This window comes from Amphiura filiformis, chromosome 18 (genome assembly GCF_039555335.1).
Source record: "Amphiura filiformis chromosome 18, Afil_fr2py, whole genome shotgun sequence".
Lineage (NCBI taxonomy): Eukaryota > Metazoa > Echinodermata > Ophiuroidea > Amphilepidida > Amphiuridae > Amphiura > Amphiura filiformis.
This window is the reverse complement of record NC_092645.1, coordinates 63,480,917-63,494,256: the sequence shown is the minus strand read 5'-3', so window position 1 is coordinate 63,494,256 and position 13,340 is coordinate 63,480,917. Positions and strand designations below refer to the sequence as shown.

The following is a 13,340-nucleotide window of genomic DNA, read 5'->3' as shown; positions in this document are numbered from 1 at the left end:
GTCATCAAAAACACTCTATATGCTTGCAGACATGGTTTTACTGTATATGCTGCTGCAGAAGAGATATAGTTGTCACAGAAAACTTCGGTAATTCCATGATATCTTCCTCATTAAGATTTGTGTGTGTCGAGAAAGAACGTTCTTGCTCCAGTTTCATCTTGATGACTTCCAACTCTTTTTCAACTGGTGTGTCTGTGAAAAGTGACACAACATCATGTGAATTACATGTCCCTTTCGTCATTGTAAATGCCTGTCAACTCTTCTACCAGAGATTTTGAATTGGTCACATGGTGCTCAGTGTTTCCCATTGTGGCAAGGATCTCTGCCAATGCTTTTGAAACTTGATAATCAATCAATCAGTTACATTTATGTCGTCGCACCAAAATCATTTCAAAATGTTCAACGGCACTCATTAGCTCAAAAACTACTGCTGATATGCATCCTGAAATAGGTGGCTCTTCAGGAGCTTCTTAAACTTGTCAAAAGAACAATTTTTGATTTCACCTGGTAGTTTATTCCACAATCTGGGAGCATAGGCAGCAAAAGCTTGGTCATCAAAAGAAACACTGCGTTCTTGGCTCAACAAGAGAGATGATCACTTATACTTCCGATGCAATCTACTGTTGGTCTTATTAGATCATCCTGTTTATGTACTTTTGTAGTGCAGTACAATCGAGGGGTGTTCTCAGCTGTTGGGTATAGCAGTTGGTACTGTTTGTCAATCTTCTTTTTTGGATTTTCGCCTTTGTAAAATGTTAATGTTTCTGTTGATATATTGGAGTGGGGGTCTTTTTGAGCTTTTGTCAAGTTCTTTTATCACTCAGCATGGTTTCCACTTTACTCTTGTATGTCACGGCTGTTTGATGTGATCATTTATTAGTTTTTCAAACAAAACATCATGTACAACCCAATTTTAGGCTTAAACAGCTAAAAGCGATATTATACTATAGAAAAATTATCAAATTCGTGGACATCGTGGAACATTCAACTACGCTTGTTACTCCGCGACTAATCATGCTAACTACACACGCGTACAACGCTACTCTGCGCGTCAATATTAGCGAGGCTATCTGCGTACAACTGCTTACTACGCACAGCCACGCAAAGAGTATGTTCCACGATGTCCACGAATTTGATAATTTTTCTTTAATGTATACTTTTTATTCATTTTCACCTTTAAATTTCCCCCTTTTTACCAAATTATTCACTTTTACAGCATTTTTTAAAGCTTTTTGGATATAATAATGTGTCTATTTATGACAAAATTGGTGGCGCTATTTAGTTACAGAAAATTACTCTTTCAAGCTTTTAATACGAACAATTTCTTTTACTTTTTGATGAAATATGTGTATAAAATTTCTTTGCTGCTTGTTTCACCTATTCCATCTGTTTTAAAGGCAGTATTGATCACCTACACCTTGCAAATTAAGAAAAATGATTTAAGTTAAATAGCACCATCTATAGTTTACATTTAGTTAATAATGAAGCCAATTCTATAACAACCGTGATGTGTCTTAAGATTGCACCCCAGTACATTTGCCTTTTTGTCAGCCCCCATAATGACTGAACTTTTTAACTTATTTATTTAATACATTTCAGGATGTGTTGGGCTGTATGAGCATCAACCCAGGTCGTCTGACAAAGGGCCAAGGAGGTGGCACATATGGGAGACTTGTTATACAGCCAAGCAAGACTGATAATGGGAGCAGGGGTAAAGGCGTACTGGATAGGACCACTGCTAAAATTGTTAGGATATGAAACAAGTAATTCTATCAGTTGGGATATTATTATATCTGTCACTCTAATGATGGTTTCATACTTTCTGCCGCTTGACGCTGAGCAGCGTGACGCTTCATCATGCCGCTTGCACTTTCTACAGCAGCGGCATAATTATGAAAGCCAATGTTGCCGCTCAGCACGCCAAAAATCTTATCATGTTCTCGTATGTCTGAGCGGTACCACTCCCCAGATGCTGCCGCTTGGGCAAAGTGGAGTAATTATCGGCTTGCCACTGGTCACTGCTAGCGTTTTTGGTGCGACTGCGCAGCCGCAAACAGCAGGAAAGTATGAAACCAGCATTACTCCCTAGACCTAGACTGAAACTTTATAGGGAAATGACAGTTTTTGTTCAGTTCATTCTTCCAGGTTTGAAAAACTGGATTATCATTTTTTTGAGCAGAAATTGAGATAATTCTACAAATTGGAATAGGTTTATTCCAGTTGAAATCCATACGCCCCCTATGGAAGACATGACCTTAATCTCCCACACAGGGAGTGCATTTCAAATGTAGTTACCTGAATGGGTGGCTCTATTTGAAATCTACAACCCCTGTGTGGTCATGTCTTTCATAGGGGGTTTAAGGATTTCAACCAGCATAGCCCGTTGCAAATATGGAAAGAGTACATGACATCGGTCAAATTTATTGTAGTGTTCACTTACTGTGAACATTTATTCACATGATATAATGTCACAAGATGTATTTAGAATCAAAGTATCAACAAAAACGTAACAAAAGTACTGTAAATTCTTTTACAGAATGTTTTGGGAAAAAAACACAAAAATTATTAAAGATTATAGTATTTATATATAACCTTTGTAGAATAAAGAGGTAAATTAATTGAATGTGTATAATAGAGCACGGGGGTTCTCAACTGGCTGCCCACGGGCCAGGTCCGAACCGCCAACCACACCTTGAACAGCTCTCTGAAATGTACAACCAATTTTGTGCTTATGCTCGCGTAAATTCACATAAGCACGTCAGCCACGTATTATGCAACATGCAACTATACTCGGATCAGCTGGTAATAGTCAGGACTCATGACATAGTAGATTGATATAGAGTAGCATAAAAACAGCTTGGTGCACCACTTACTCAAACCACACTTTGTATTGCTTTGCTGACGCGGGCTTTTGCAAATTAAAGCAGGCGTAATTTGGGACTTTATTGACATGCGCAATAACAAAAACCGAATAATTCTCGCCTATTACATGATGATCAGAGTATAATGCAAGTGCTGTGCACACCTGCGTGCATGACATTGTATATCAAAACACAATGTTATGTGTCTAATTTTTTTCACCATTAATAAGCCGAACAAACTATATGCTGTTCTAAAAATGCACAGTGTGTAAATAAACAGTCCTACCCTACAGGACCATGCAATTCAGAAAATGCAATTGATGTGATCTTTAATTGGTATTGGAATTTCATATGTACAAAAAAATAATAAACCCCAAAATGAAAAATTTGGGTCAGATAGGCCCAAAGAACAGGGTTTTTGTTGTCTACATTTGTGACCTGCAATAAGCTTAAAGTCGCAGCAACTGTTGAGTTGCTGTTCTTTGTTTGAAGACACCTGTACTGTATTGGCAGTGGTATGTCCTTTGTGAATGCAGATATGCTGTACTCTGTACTCAATTATGTCCCCATTCACAAAGAACATACCACTGATTATACAGGGATCTTCAAACAAAGAACAGCAACTCAACAGTTGGAACATCTCCAAACTTGCCACTTTACACTGATTTAGTGGGACCAGGTCACATTTTTTTATTCAGACATTTTGAGTGTTTTTGAAAGAAAGTCAGTATATGCTTGTGATTATTAAAAGATACTGCATTGGGCTAGTCCAGTTAAAATACATACACCCCCTATGGGAGACATGCCCTGCTTGATACGCCTGCATCACTGCCAAAGTGCAGCCGCGCTTGGTGCAAGGCTCTATCTGTATTACATGTAGCTGCCCTATAGACATTTGACAATGTCTGCATTCTATCTTATACACATATCTAAAATTATTACACCTGGCAGCTATTGCAGATAGGGTTTTATGGCACTAACCCAGGGCAACATTTGTCAAATATTGTGTATCAACCTCCCTATACTGCTGAGATGAATACAGTGCCTTATACGATGAGAGTTGGTGGAGCCGTAACAGACGTATTGCGAGATGCATGGATAAACAACAGTAGATCGAGTGCTTCTCGAGTGCTTTTCGTCTCAACTACACTGAACAGCTGATTTGCCGCGTTGTAAAAATTAAAACATGGCTGTGCCTGGGGATGTGATTGCCTACATCCTGGTCACTGGCCATGCAGGTATAGATGTTTTAACAATCCATGTAATCTTGGACAGCTAGGTAGATGTTTTACAGTTCTGCTGGGTGATCTTGGTCATGGGAGTACAGTATGGTTCCACACAACGGCACCACAGTCACACAGTACGTGGAGGTTGAAACATAGCAATAGTATGCCCTCTAAAAGAAATATATCGACTGATTAGTGCCAGAAGTGGGTAAGTGAAATATCTACCATGTGTTAGATGAGTAAATTTATATTGTGCAAATTGCCAAAGGGCAACTATATGTGACATGATCAAGGGGAATGAGTCACTTGTCGGCAATTTTCAATTAGAAGTTTTTTGCATCATTTTCTAGCTGTTTACAAATGCTACATTTTGATGCTAACTCCATCAAAATCGGACATCTGGTTACCGAGTTATGAGCAATTTATCAATGGCTGAAGGTTAAATACCACTAATTGTGTTACACGTGTTTCAATGGGAAAATGCCTAATTTCGGGTGGAATTTTCTCATATTCAGAACTCTCACAGTTCAATGCCACCAATATCAGGTGAAACTATATGATTTAGATGCCAAATGATCAAAAATTCAACATAGGTTGACCTGAGACTTTTCTTGTTTTAACGCACTGAACCGTAAACACCTTAAAATGACAGTGCGCCCTCGAAGCTGAAAGTTACAATATGATAGGGCGACTATTACTAAAAACCGAAGCCGTGCGTATGAATTTTGGTACTATTACATCAAAAATGTCATATCATGAGAGAAAATGTACCATTTTGAAGCATCAAACTCTAAAAAGTACTTTTTTGGCTATATAACTTGATCAATTTCAGCGATTTTAATGCAGTCTTTTCGAATGCCATGAAAACAAATAGTTCCTCATCGTATTTCAATGTATCGCCCAGGCCTATTAGTGGTATTTAGCCTATATAAGCACAAAGGTGCTCCAATCTCGGGTAAAATGCCATGAATGTAAACATAGGCATTTGCAATACATGTTTTAACAAGGAAAACAGCATGACGAGTAAAATATCAATGATTTTCGGACACCCTGTATGATGACTGTTTCGCTGTTTTTGCTTTAACCTAGGACTATATCTGGAGATTCGTATCTGTAGCCTGTCCTAGCACGATCAGATCAAATTAAGATTGATTTAGGGTTAGTGTTCCGATTTAGGCTTGCTGTTTAGTGTTAGAATTGTTGATTTGGGTCAGGTTCGCAATAGGAATAGGGATTTTATGGGGCTAGGCTCATGGATAGGGATAGAGATACGGCTAGGTCCGAGGATTAGATATGGGTTTAAAATAGAGTTATAGATCAAGTTAGGGTTCCGGCTTGAGTTAGGATAGAGTGAGGCCACACAGGATGCTGTAGAGGTCCATAGACAACGTGTACACAAAGACTAGGTTTTATTTTACACGTGACTATAGGCCTTACATGCGCCTTAAAGCTTAAGCAAAATGCCTAGCCTAGGCCTATACTGTATTTACACGTATAGGCCTATGTACGTTATTTTAGGGCAAGGAAATCACCAACCAAATGTGCATGTGGGTCTAATTAACAAAGTGGCATGTCTATATGATCATCAACATTGATTTTTCGTCATCATTAAGCTTTCTATATGTATACGCAGGCAAGCGAAGGTTGTTGAATTTAGAAGCCCTGAAATCACAGAATCCAGCCGTAAACCCAATACTAATGCCACAAGTCCCCCCACCCCTCATCCGTTACTACCTCAACGGGTTCTAAAAACATACCTTAGTAGTCGAATAAGATACACGTTTTCTTGCCAGGGCAAATACAGTTAAATATTGAGAAATGTAAGCAAAAAATAGCTAGAAAAGTCTCCATGACGAATATCAGATCCATAGAATTCAGTGTTTCTATAGGTTAAATACCACTAATTATGTATTACACGTGTTTCAATGGGAAAATGCCTAATTTCGGGTGGAATTTTCTCATATTCAGAACTCTCACAGTTCAATGCCACCAATATCAGGTGAAACTATATGATTTAGATGCCAAATGATCAAAAATTCAACATAGGTTGACCTGAGACTTTTCTTGTTTTAACGCACTGAACCGTAACACCTTAAAATGACAGTGCGCCCTCGAAGCTGAAAGTTACAATATGATAGGGCGACTATTACTAAAAACCGAAGCCGCATGCGTATGAATTTTGGTACTATTACATCAAAATGTCATATCATGAGAGAAAATGTACCATTTTGAAGCATCAAACTCTAAAAAGTACTTTTTGGCTATATAACTTGATCAATTTCAGCGATTTTAATGCAGTCTTTTGAATGCCATGAAAACAGAGGATGATTTAAGCACTTCCCACCACGCCACTGTGTTGACTTGCGGTTAGCACAGCTGTGTGAGTGAACATGACACGACTGCTCGCACACTGCATTGGCGGCCATGGTTAAATTTGAATTTGGACTGGTATATTTACAATAAAAACGCATTCACAATGCTGGTCGATTTCACATTTTATGTTACCTACAGATGGCGTGAATTATCCTTCATGCATACATCACTTTAGATCTGAAATCGACCAACTAATAATGACACACGCACAATTCTTAAACAACGTCTTTTGCACAGAATTCAATGGGATTTGAAAAGTAAAGTGGCAGTTGAAACTCTGGTGATAACACGTTTGCAGTGCATGATGGGGCGTCCTTAAATCATCCTCTGCCATGAAAACAAATAGTTCCTCATCGTATTTCAATGTATCGCCCAGGCCTATTAGTGGTATTTAACCTGAAAACAATACAAAACAAAAGAATTTGAACACTGTTTTTGCCAATATCTCAAAAACAATATTCGGGACATCCGACTCATTCCCCTTGATCATGTCACATATATGCACTTATCCACTTCTGGCGGTTCATTCATCTGAATGTTGATGGCAGTAGTATTTCTTTTTGCCACTATTTAGGTCCGTTCATACTACGCCGCAATTGCGATGCGTTGCTGATATATCAATTTTTGTCGCAACTTGTCGCATTTCCCAGTTACAATGTATTTAACTTTATTGCGATATTGCAATGCAGTAGTTTGCAGTACGATGCAGTGCGGCACCGCAAAGCAATCGCGCAAAGCAATCGCGGCGTAGTATGAATGGACCTTTAAGCAGTGAAAGGAAATGTTAGGCAGTGATATACAATGGAATACTCATGGTATACTAGTAAAGGAACAAATGAAAAGTTTGACGTCCCATAAATAAAAGTCCTTTTGTTAGAAGGAACAGGTCAAAAAGTCTGATTACATTTGTAGAGAATTTGCTAAAATATCGGTCACATTTGATGTTTCGATTTCACTTTTATTTTAGGCAGCCTCTTAACGAAAGCACTTTTGTTTAAGACGTCCAACTTTTCGTGTGTTCCCTAATACTTGTGACTGTTGAATAGAGCTTTCGTTTTCATTTATCATCTTCATCATCAAGTACATCCTTATTCACATGTCCTCCATCACCATAATCATTCTGAACTCCCTCCTGTACATGATGTAATTTGACCTCATCATTGAGTTTGGGTTTCCTGTGCCTTGTACAGTACACCGTCATCCCTGAGCATGTTAACACAACAACGACTGCGATCACAGTACAGGTGATGATGATATTCACTTCATCAGGTTCAAGACCTGTGTCTGGTTCCTTTGCTGGTGGTTCTGTAGCGGCTGTAGAAAAAGAACAAAATGGGATGTTCATTTTGAAATCCTCCATCCCCCTGTGGAAGATTTAATACAATTCTTCCACAGAGGGAGTATGATTTTCGAGTAGAATTGCCCAGGGTTAGTTGAAACACACACCCCGTTGTATAAAGGTATAGTTTCCATGGAGTGAGTACTTTAAATAGATGATACACAATTCTCTCAGGGATGTGAGAGTTCCTCTTTTCAGCTGATTTCCTCTTTCTTTTCTTTTTTTGGTTGCCAAAGTTTTCCATGTTTGGCATTTTTACCCTGGTTTTACACTGTTTTTCAACTTTTTTTTATAGAAATTTTCATCTTTTTTGGTCTGTTTTATAAAATATGATAATTCCTTGATTGTTGACCCATGCTTTGCCAGCCTAATCTCAAAATGAAAACGAAAATGAAAAATTAAATGGATGTATCATGTTGCAAAGGATTCTGGGAGTGGTATGATATCTTCTCTGGCTATCAAAGTGTAACATTTCTAAGTTTGCTACAAGCTTTATTTTGATTGGTTACTAGGATGATTATATCATATAATTAACCAATCAGGGGCTCTGTAATACTTACATGTTTCACAGTTCTCTCCTTTCCACCCATCTGGACACACACACTCATATCCATTGTTTAAATCATTACATATTTTAGGTTCTGGACATGGGTTACTGTAACAGTCACTAATATCTGAAAAAAGTAAATGTAGGGTTAGAAGATACCAGAGACGATTCGACAATATATATGTGCATAAAGACTGCCACAAATCAGTCACCTTTGACTGCTGTTCTTTAGTAGCATTTTTTCTATCATTTCAAAATTGATCAGCTGTTCTGGACTCAACATAGTTGAGTAATCATTGCTCCTTCAGGTCCACAACGTGTGGCGGTTTGACCGTTTACTTTAAGGGCTCTTTTAAATCCTTGTATAAACAACTCTGTAGACCTTTAAAGGGGCAGTCGGTTTGGAACAGCTCTTTACAGAGCCACTGAATCCAGTAGGAAAGCGGCACCTACCATTAACAACACTTTTCACGGCTACAAAACTCCGTGGACAAAGGGAAGTGCCCTTGAACAACTCTTTTCAGAGCCACCAAATCTTCAGTAGGAAAGGGCACCTACTATAAACATCTCTTTTTAGAGTCACAAACCTCTTAGTGGACAAGAAGCAGCTCTCTTGAGCATCTCTTTACAGAGTCCCCAACCCCAAATATTAAGTAGGAAAGGGGCACCGACTCTTTTCAGAGAGCCACAACTCTCAGTGGACAAGGGGCAGCTCACTTTAACAGCTCTATTCAGACCCACCAAATCTGCAGTGTGAAAGGGGCACATACAATTAACAACTCTTTTCAGAGCCAAACCTCTCAGTGGACAAGCGCCAGCTCTCTTGAGCATCTCTTTACAGAGTTCCCAACCCCTAATATTCAGTAGGAAAGGGGCACCTACAATGAACGACTCTTTTCAGAGTCACAAACTGTCAGTGGACAAGGGGAGCTCACTTTATCAGCTCTTTTCAGAGCCACACAATCTGCAGTTGGAAAGGGGCACATTAACAAATTAACAACTCTTTTCAGAGCCAAGACTCACAGTGGAACAGCTCTTTACAGAGCCACTGAATCCAATAGGAAAGCAGCTCTTACCATAAACGACTCTTTTTTTTTTTTAATATGTCCAAGGACCTTTGGGAAAATCTGCTATACCCTCTGCTATACCAAAATGAAAGCTGAGTATGACCTACCACTCTTTGGAGATAACAAGAAACAAGCATACCTAAATCACACTTGACTCCAGTCCATCCTGATGTACAATTACAGTAGTAGCTACCTCCCTCGTCTATGCATTGAGCTCCGTTAAAGCATGGATCACTTGCACATACATCAACCTCTAGAAAAAGAAAAACATGGTGTTAAACAGTGCATTGCCAGGTTATCTAGCTTCTTGTTTCACACCTTACCATCAATCACGTACCGGACGTCGCTCTGCTTCAGATACAACTTTGCTTACTGTACATAAATTAAATGCCAAATCTCTCCACTCTGCCGCAAATAAAGCTTTTTCTCTGGCTGCTCCTGGACTGTGGAACAATTTACCCGTCACCATTCGTACTGCAAACTCATTGCCAGTCTTCAAGAAATTACTCTTCCCAAAAAGTTGACTGTTTTTATTGTTCACTTTGTTTGTTATATTGTGTTTATGCTTTGAATTTTGTTTATGCGCTGTGGTCTAATATAATAATTCTACCGAATTTTCCAGCAGATTTTCAGCCCCTTCCCCCAGCAAAAGAATCCTGGTGCTGCTCCGCCACTCGATCTTCACATTTTGTTTCTATCCTTTTTAAAAGGGTTTTGTTTCCTGATTAAGCTGAGCTATTCCTATAATGGCACTTTCCTGCTTATGCCGTGGATGAGGTGGATACCCGGGGTGGATATCGATGTCACGACCTTCTTGACCTCGCTGATTTCGTTATCCTATAATCACTTGACACATGTCCTGTCCTTTCGTTATGTGATATCAATGTTCACTCCCATCAACGGCAGGAAATTGTCAGTTACAGGAATGGTCTATGAACTTACCAAAGCAGCCAGATCCAAATATCCTAATATCATCTAATGCAATATCACCATGGTTACCGTCTCCACGTATGCCTGTGAAACCAACCTAAACACAGGAAGATGTAAGGATAATGTGGTTATTTATGGGATTACCTAGGCGGTGGCGTCAATTCGTTTAAAGCCTAGCACTGTAATCATTGCAATGTTAAAATTACTTTCAGTCGATCAAAATGCCATCCTTGCAGGGGCGTAGCCAGCTTTTTTTGGAGGGGGTGCATCATACTGACTCGCCTTTATCGGTGGGATATATTCATATATATATATAGTCCGATGTTGCTCTGACTGATATTCTCCAATATATTGGGACGTTGATATTTTCGTACAAGGCTAGAGAAACTCAGCTAGGATATATATAGGCCTACCGTTTTTCAGAGAGACTGTATCCATGTAAAGTCTTAAAGCTTCCAAAAAATGGTATTTTACACTATTTTAGCCCATGATTGGGGTGAATTTTGGTTGAAAGCAAGCTCCGTGCCCCTTTTCTTTTCCTTTGCCTTCCCGATTTTCTCTTTGTCAGACGGGCACTCTGCCCCTAGCTACTCTCTTAAAACCAAAGATTGAAAAATCAATCTTAAAGATTGTGTTGAGGGAAAAGTCTAAAATGCAATGGAATTTAGTTTGAATTTTCAATCTTTAAGACTGATTTCTCAATCTTAATTTGGACTTTTCCCTCACCCCAATCTTTCCATTAAGAGAGTAGCTACTGCATCCTGGTCCAGAGGTCAGGAGGTCACCAAGAGGTGATATCCTGGAGTTACAGAATGTCTCTTGCTTTAAACATACAGTGTTCTGTTGGGTGTTTAAAGCAGAAGCAAAAATGGTGGTCCCCTCTAAAGTGAGAAACTTTTGCAACCTGAAGGCCCCATTGAAGCCATTTGGTGAACCATTTTGGCTCTCTGTGTACAATTTTAGTTTGAAAATATGAAAATGGGTTAAAGAAGACACCAGGCATGACCTTAATCTCACACAGAGTGGGTGTACTGTATATTTCAAATGGACTCACCTATCCAGGTAACCCCATTTGAAATTCACACTCCCTATTCAGATCAAGGTCATGGATGTCTTCTATAGGGGGTATGGAGTTCAACTGGAATAGCCTAAATATAAACGCTATACTCAGTGGCGTAGATTTCTTTTTGACATTGGGGAGGGGGAGGGGGTTGGAAAAAAAATTTCGTGAAGTATATAGTGAATCAAGCACCTTTTGGCGACAGAATAAGTTAACGGTACGAATGCGCGTGAAGCGCGGGCAAAAGTTTGCCATATTGAAGCTAAATTGATGAAATAATGGTGCAAAAGTGGAATAAATTCAAAAATAGCACTTTGGGGGCTAAAATGGCCAAATATGAGGTTAATTTGGTCAGAAACCCACATACAGGCGTCAACATTGGGGGAATGATTGTATGGACACCCCGGCAAATATTGGGGGGCCGGATCTACGCCTATGGCAATACTTACCGTATATCTACCAGACACATCGTCAAAACCAATTCTCGCTCTCTTCCACTCATCCTCGCTTTCTATGATCTCAAACTCCTGAATCTTATCCTGTATCAAAACGTTAAGTCCTCCGATATTGTCCCCATAAGCATGATAATAAAATTCCAACGTACATCGACCTGGTTGCTTGTAGTATTCGAAGCTTCTGAGAAATGCGGTCTTCTCTTCGTCTGGTCGGGTAGTTTCCACAAAGAGGTAATGTCCTAAATATTTGAAAAGGGGTATAATCATTTTTGTCTTCCAGGAGTAATCGAGCATAACATCACTCATAATTATGACTAAGAAACCAGACAAGTAGGTTTCAAACGTCGAGTCTCCAAAAATATGAGTACTTCGTACATGGACATGTTATAGAACTTATTGTTTGATGGTATGCAAAACTGTATTCAATTTTAAGCAAAGTTGAACACTGATGGCGCTATTTATCTAACATCTTGTTTGCATCTGAAATGTGCGTGAAGCTGTATAAAAAAAGAGGTTGCGATTCGCCGATTTCACATTTCACGTTTTGGACATAAAGCTAAAGCGCGGGCATAGCGCCCCCAAGGTATCGAAACTAGGCCGATTTATACCGCATGCCGCGTTTTCTTCATACTATTTTTCCCGCACGAAAAATGATTTTTGCAACCATAATATTCGAAAACGCGGAATTAAATTAGACATAATACCCGACCGCTTAATCGTTTGCAACCATAATGGTCCGCAATACCATCAACCCTTATGGTCATGGTTAGAGCTAGGGTTTAAGGTTAGGTTTAGCGGAGTGTGCCCCATTATGGTTGCAAAAAATAAATACGTGACCCGGGCATAGTCCCCCTGACCTTAGAGTGACTGTGAACTGAGCTTTTCATCGCCATTTTACGGTATGGATGAACGGGTGCAAAAGGTATAGAACACCTGAACCTCCCTATTCTCTGATTCAACACGCTATACCGCACATTAAAATAAGCACAACATGTATTATAGCCCCATGTTTTCCCTACCTGACTCGTTCTCGAAGGTGTGGTCAACCAACGGTCCTGTGTCGAGTGAGGGCGTCTCACCAGCATTCCACGTCCAGTCAAAGTGGTCGTTCACATCTTCTTGATAAAATCCACAAAGAGGACCAAAGTCGCTGATTCGAAATCACAACTTTCAGGTAGAGCTGAAAGAAAGGAGATCAGGTTGAAATCAGTGGTGGTGTCACTGAGGGGGGGGGGGGTGGATTCCTCGTAACTTTTTCTTGATTTCTTCCATTTCTGATATTTTATTTTATTTTTTATATTCTGTACTCACGTTGGGTGAATGTCATATCATCTATTCCTGCAGTTACTGTCCGTTTTCCTATACACAATACACAGTGCTCTCACAATTGACGCGTGACCTTACAAATAGTGTATGTTAGAAGTAATAGGCAATTGCCTAGTTAACGTCACTGTGTAAAAAATAACCGGCCAGTATTCTCTG

General features: G+C 39.4%; 2 protein-coding genes across 2 annotated transcripts in view; one reads left to right on the top strand and one right to left on the bottom strand.

Moving 5' to 3' along the window:
• Positions 1 to 3,951, top strand: part of LOC140139298 (DNA polymerase alpha subunit B-like) — a 29,807-nt gene extending 25,856 nt beyond the window's left edge. The window contains exon 16 of the mRNA XM_072161078.1: positions 1,600 to 3,951. Coding sequence (XP_072017179.1) covers positions 1,600 to 1,758 — 159 coding nt within the window. The 3' untranslated portion in view covers positions 1,759 to 3,951. The remainder of the gene's footprint in view (positions 1 to 1,599) is intronic.
• Positions 3,952 to 7,369: 3,418 nt separating this feature from the next.
• LOC140139297 (uncharacterized) lies at positions 7,370 to 11,905 on the bottom strand. The gene is made up of 6 exons (XM_072161077.1): positions 11,853 to 11,905; positions 11,070 to 11,142; positions 10,356 to 10,440; positions 9,553 to 9,666; positions 8,360 to 8,473; positions 7,370 to 7,774 (listed from the first exon to the last, which is right to left on the bottom strand). The coding sequence occupies exons 1-6, from the start codon at positions 11,903 to 11,905 to the stop codon at positions 7,518 to 7,520; spliced, it is 696 nt and encodes a 231-aa protein (XP_072017178.1). The 3' UTR covers positions 7,370 to 7,517.
• Positions 11,906 to 13,340: the final 1,435 nt, after the last annotated feature.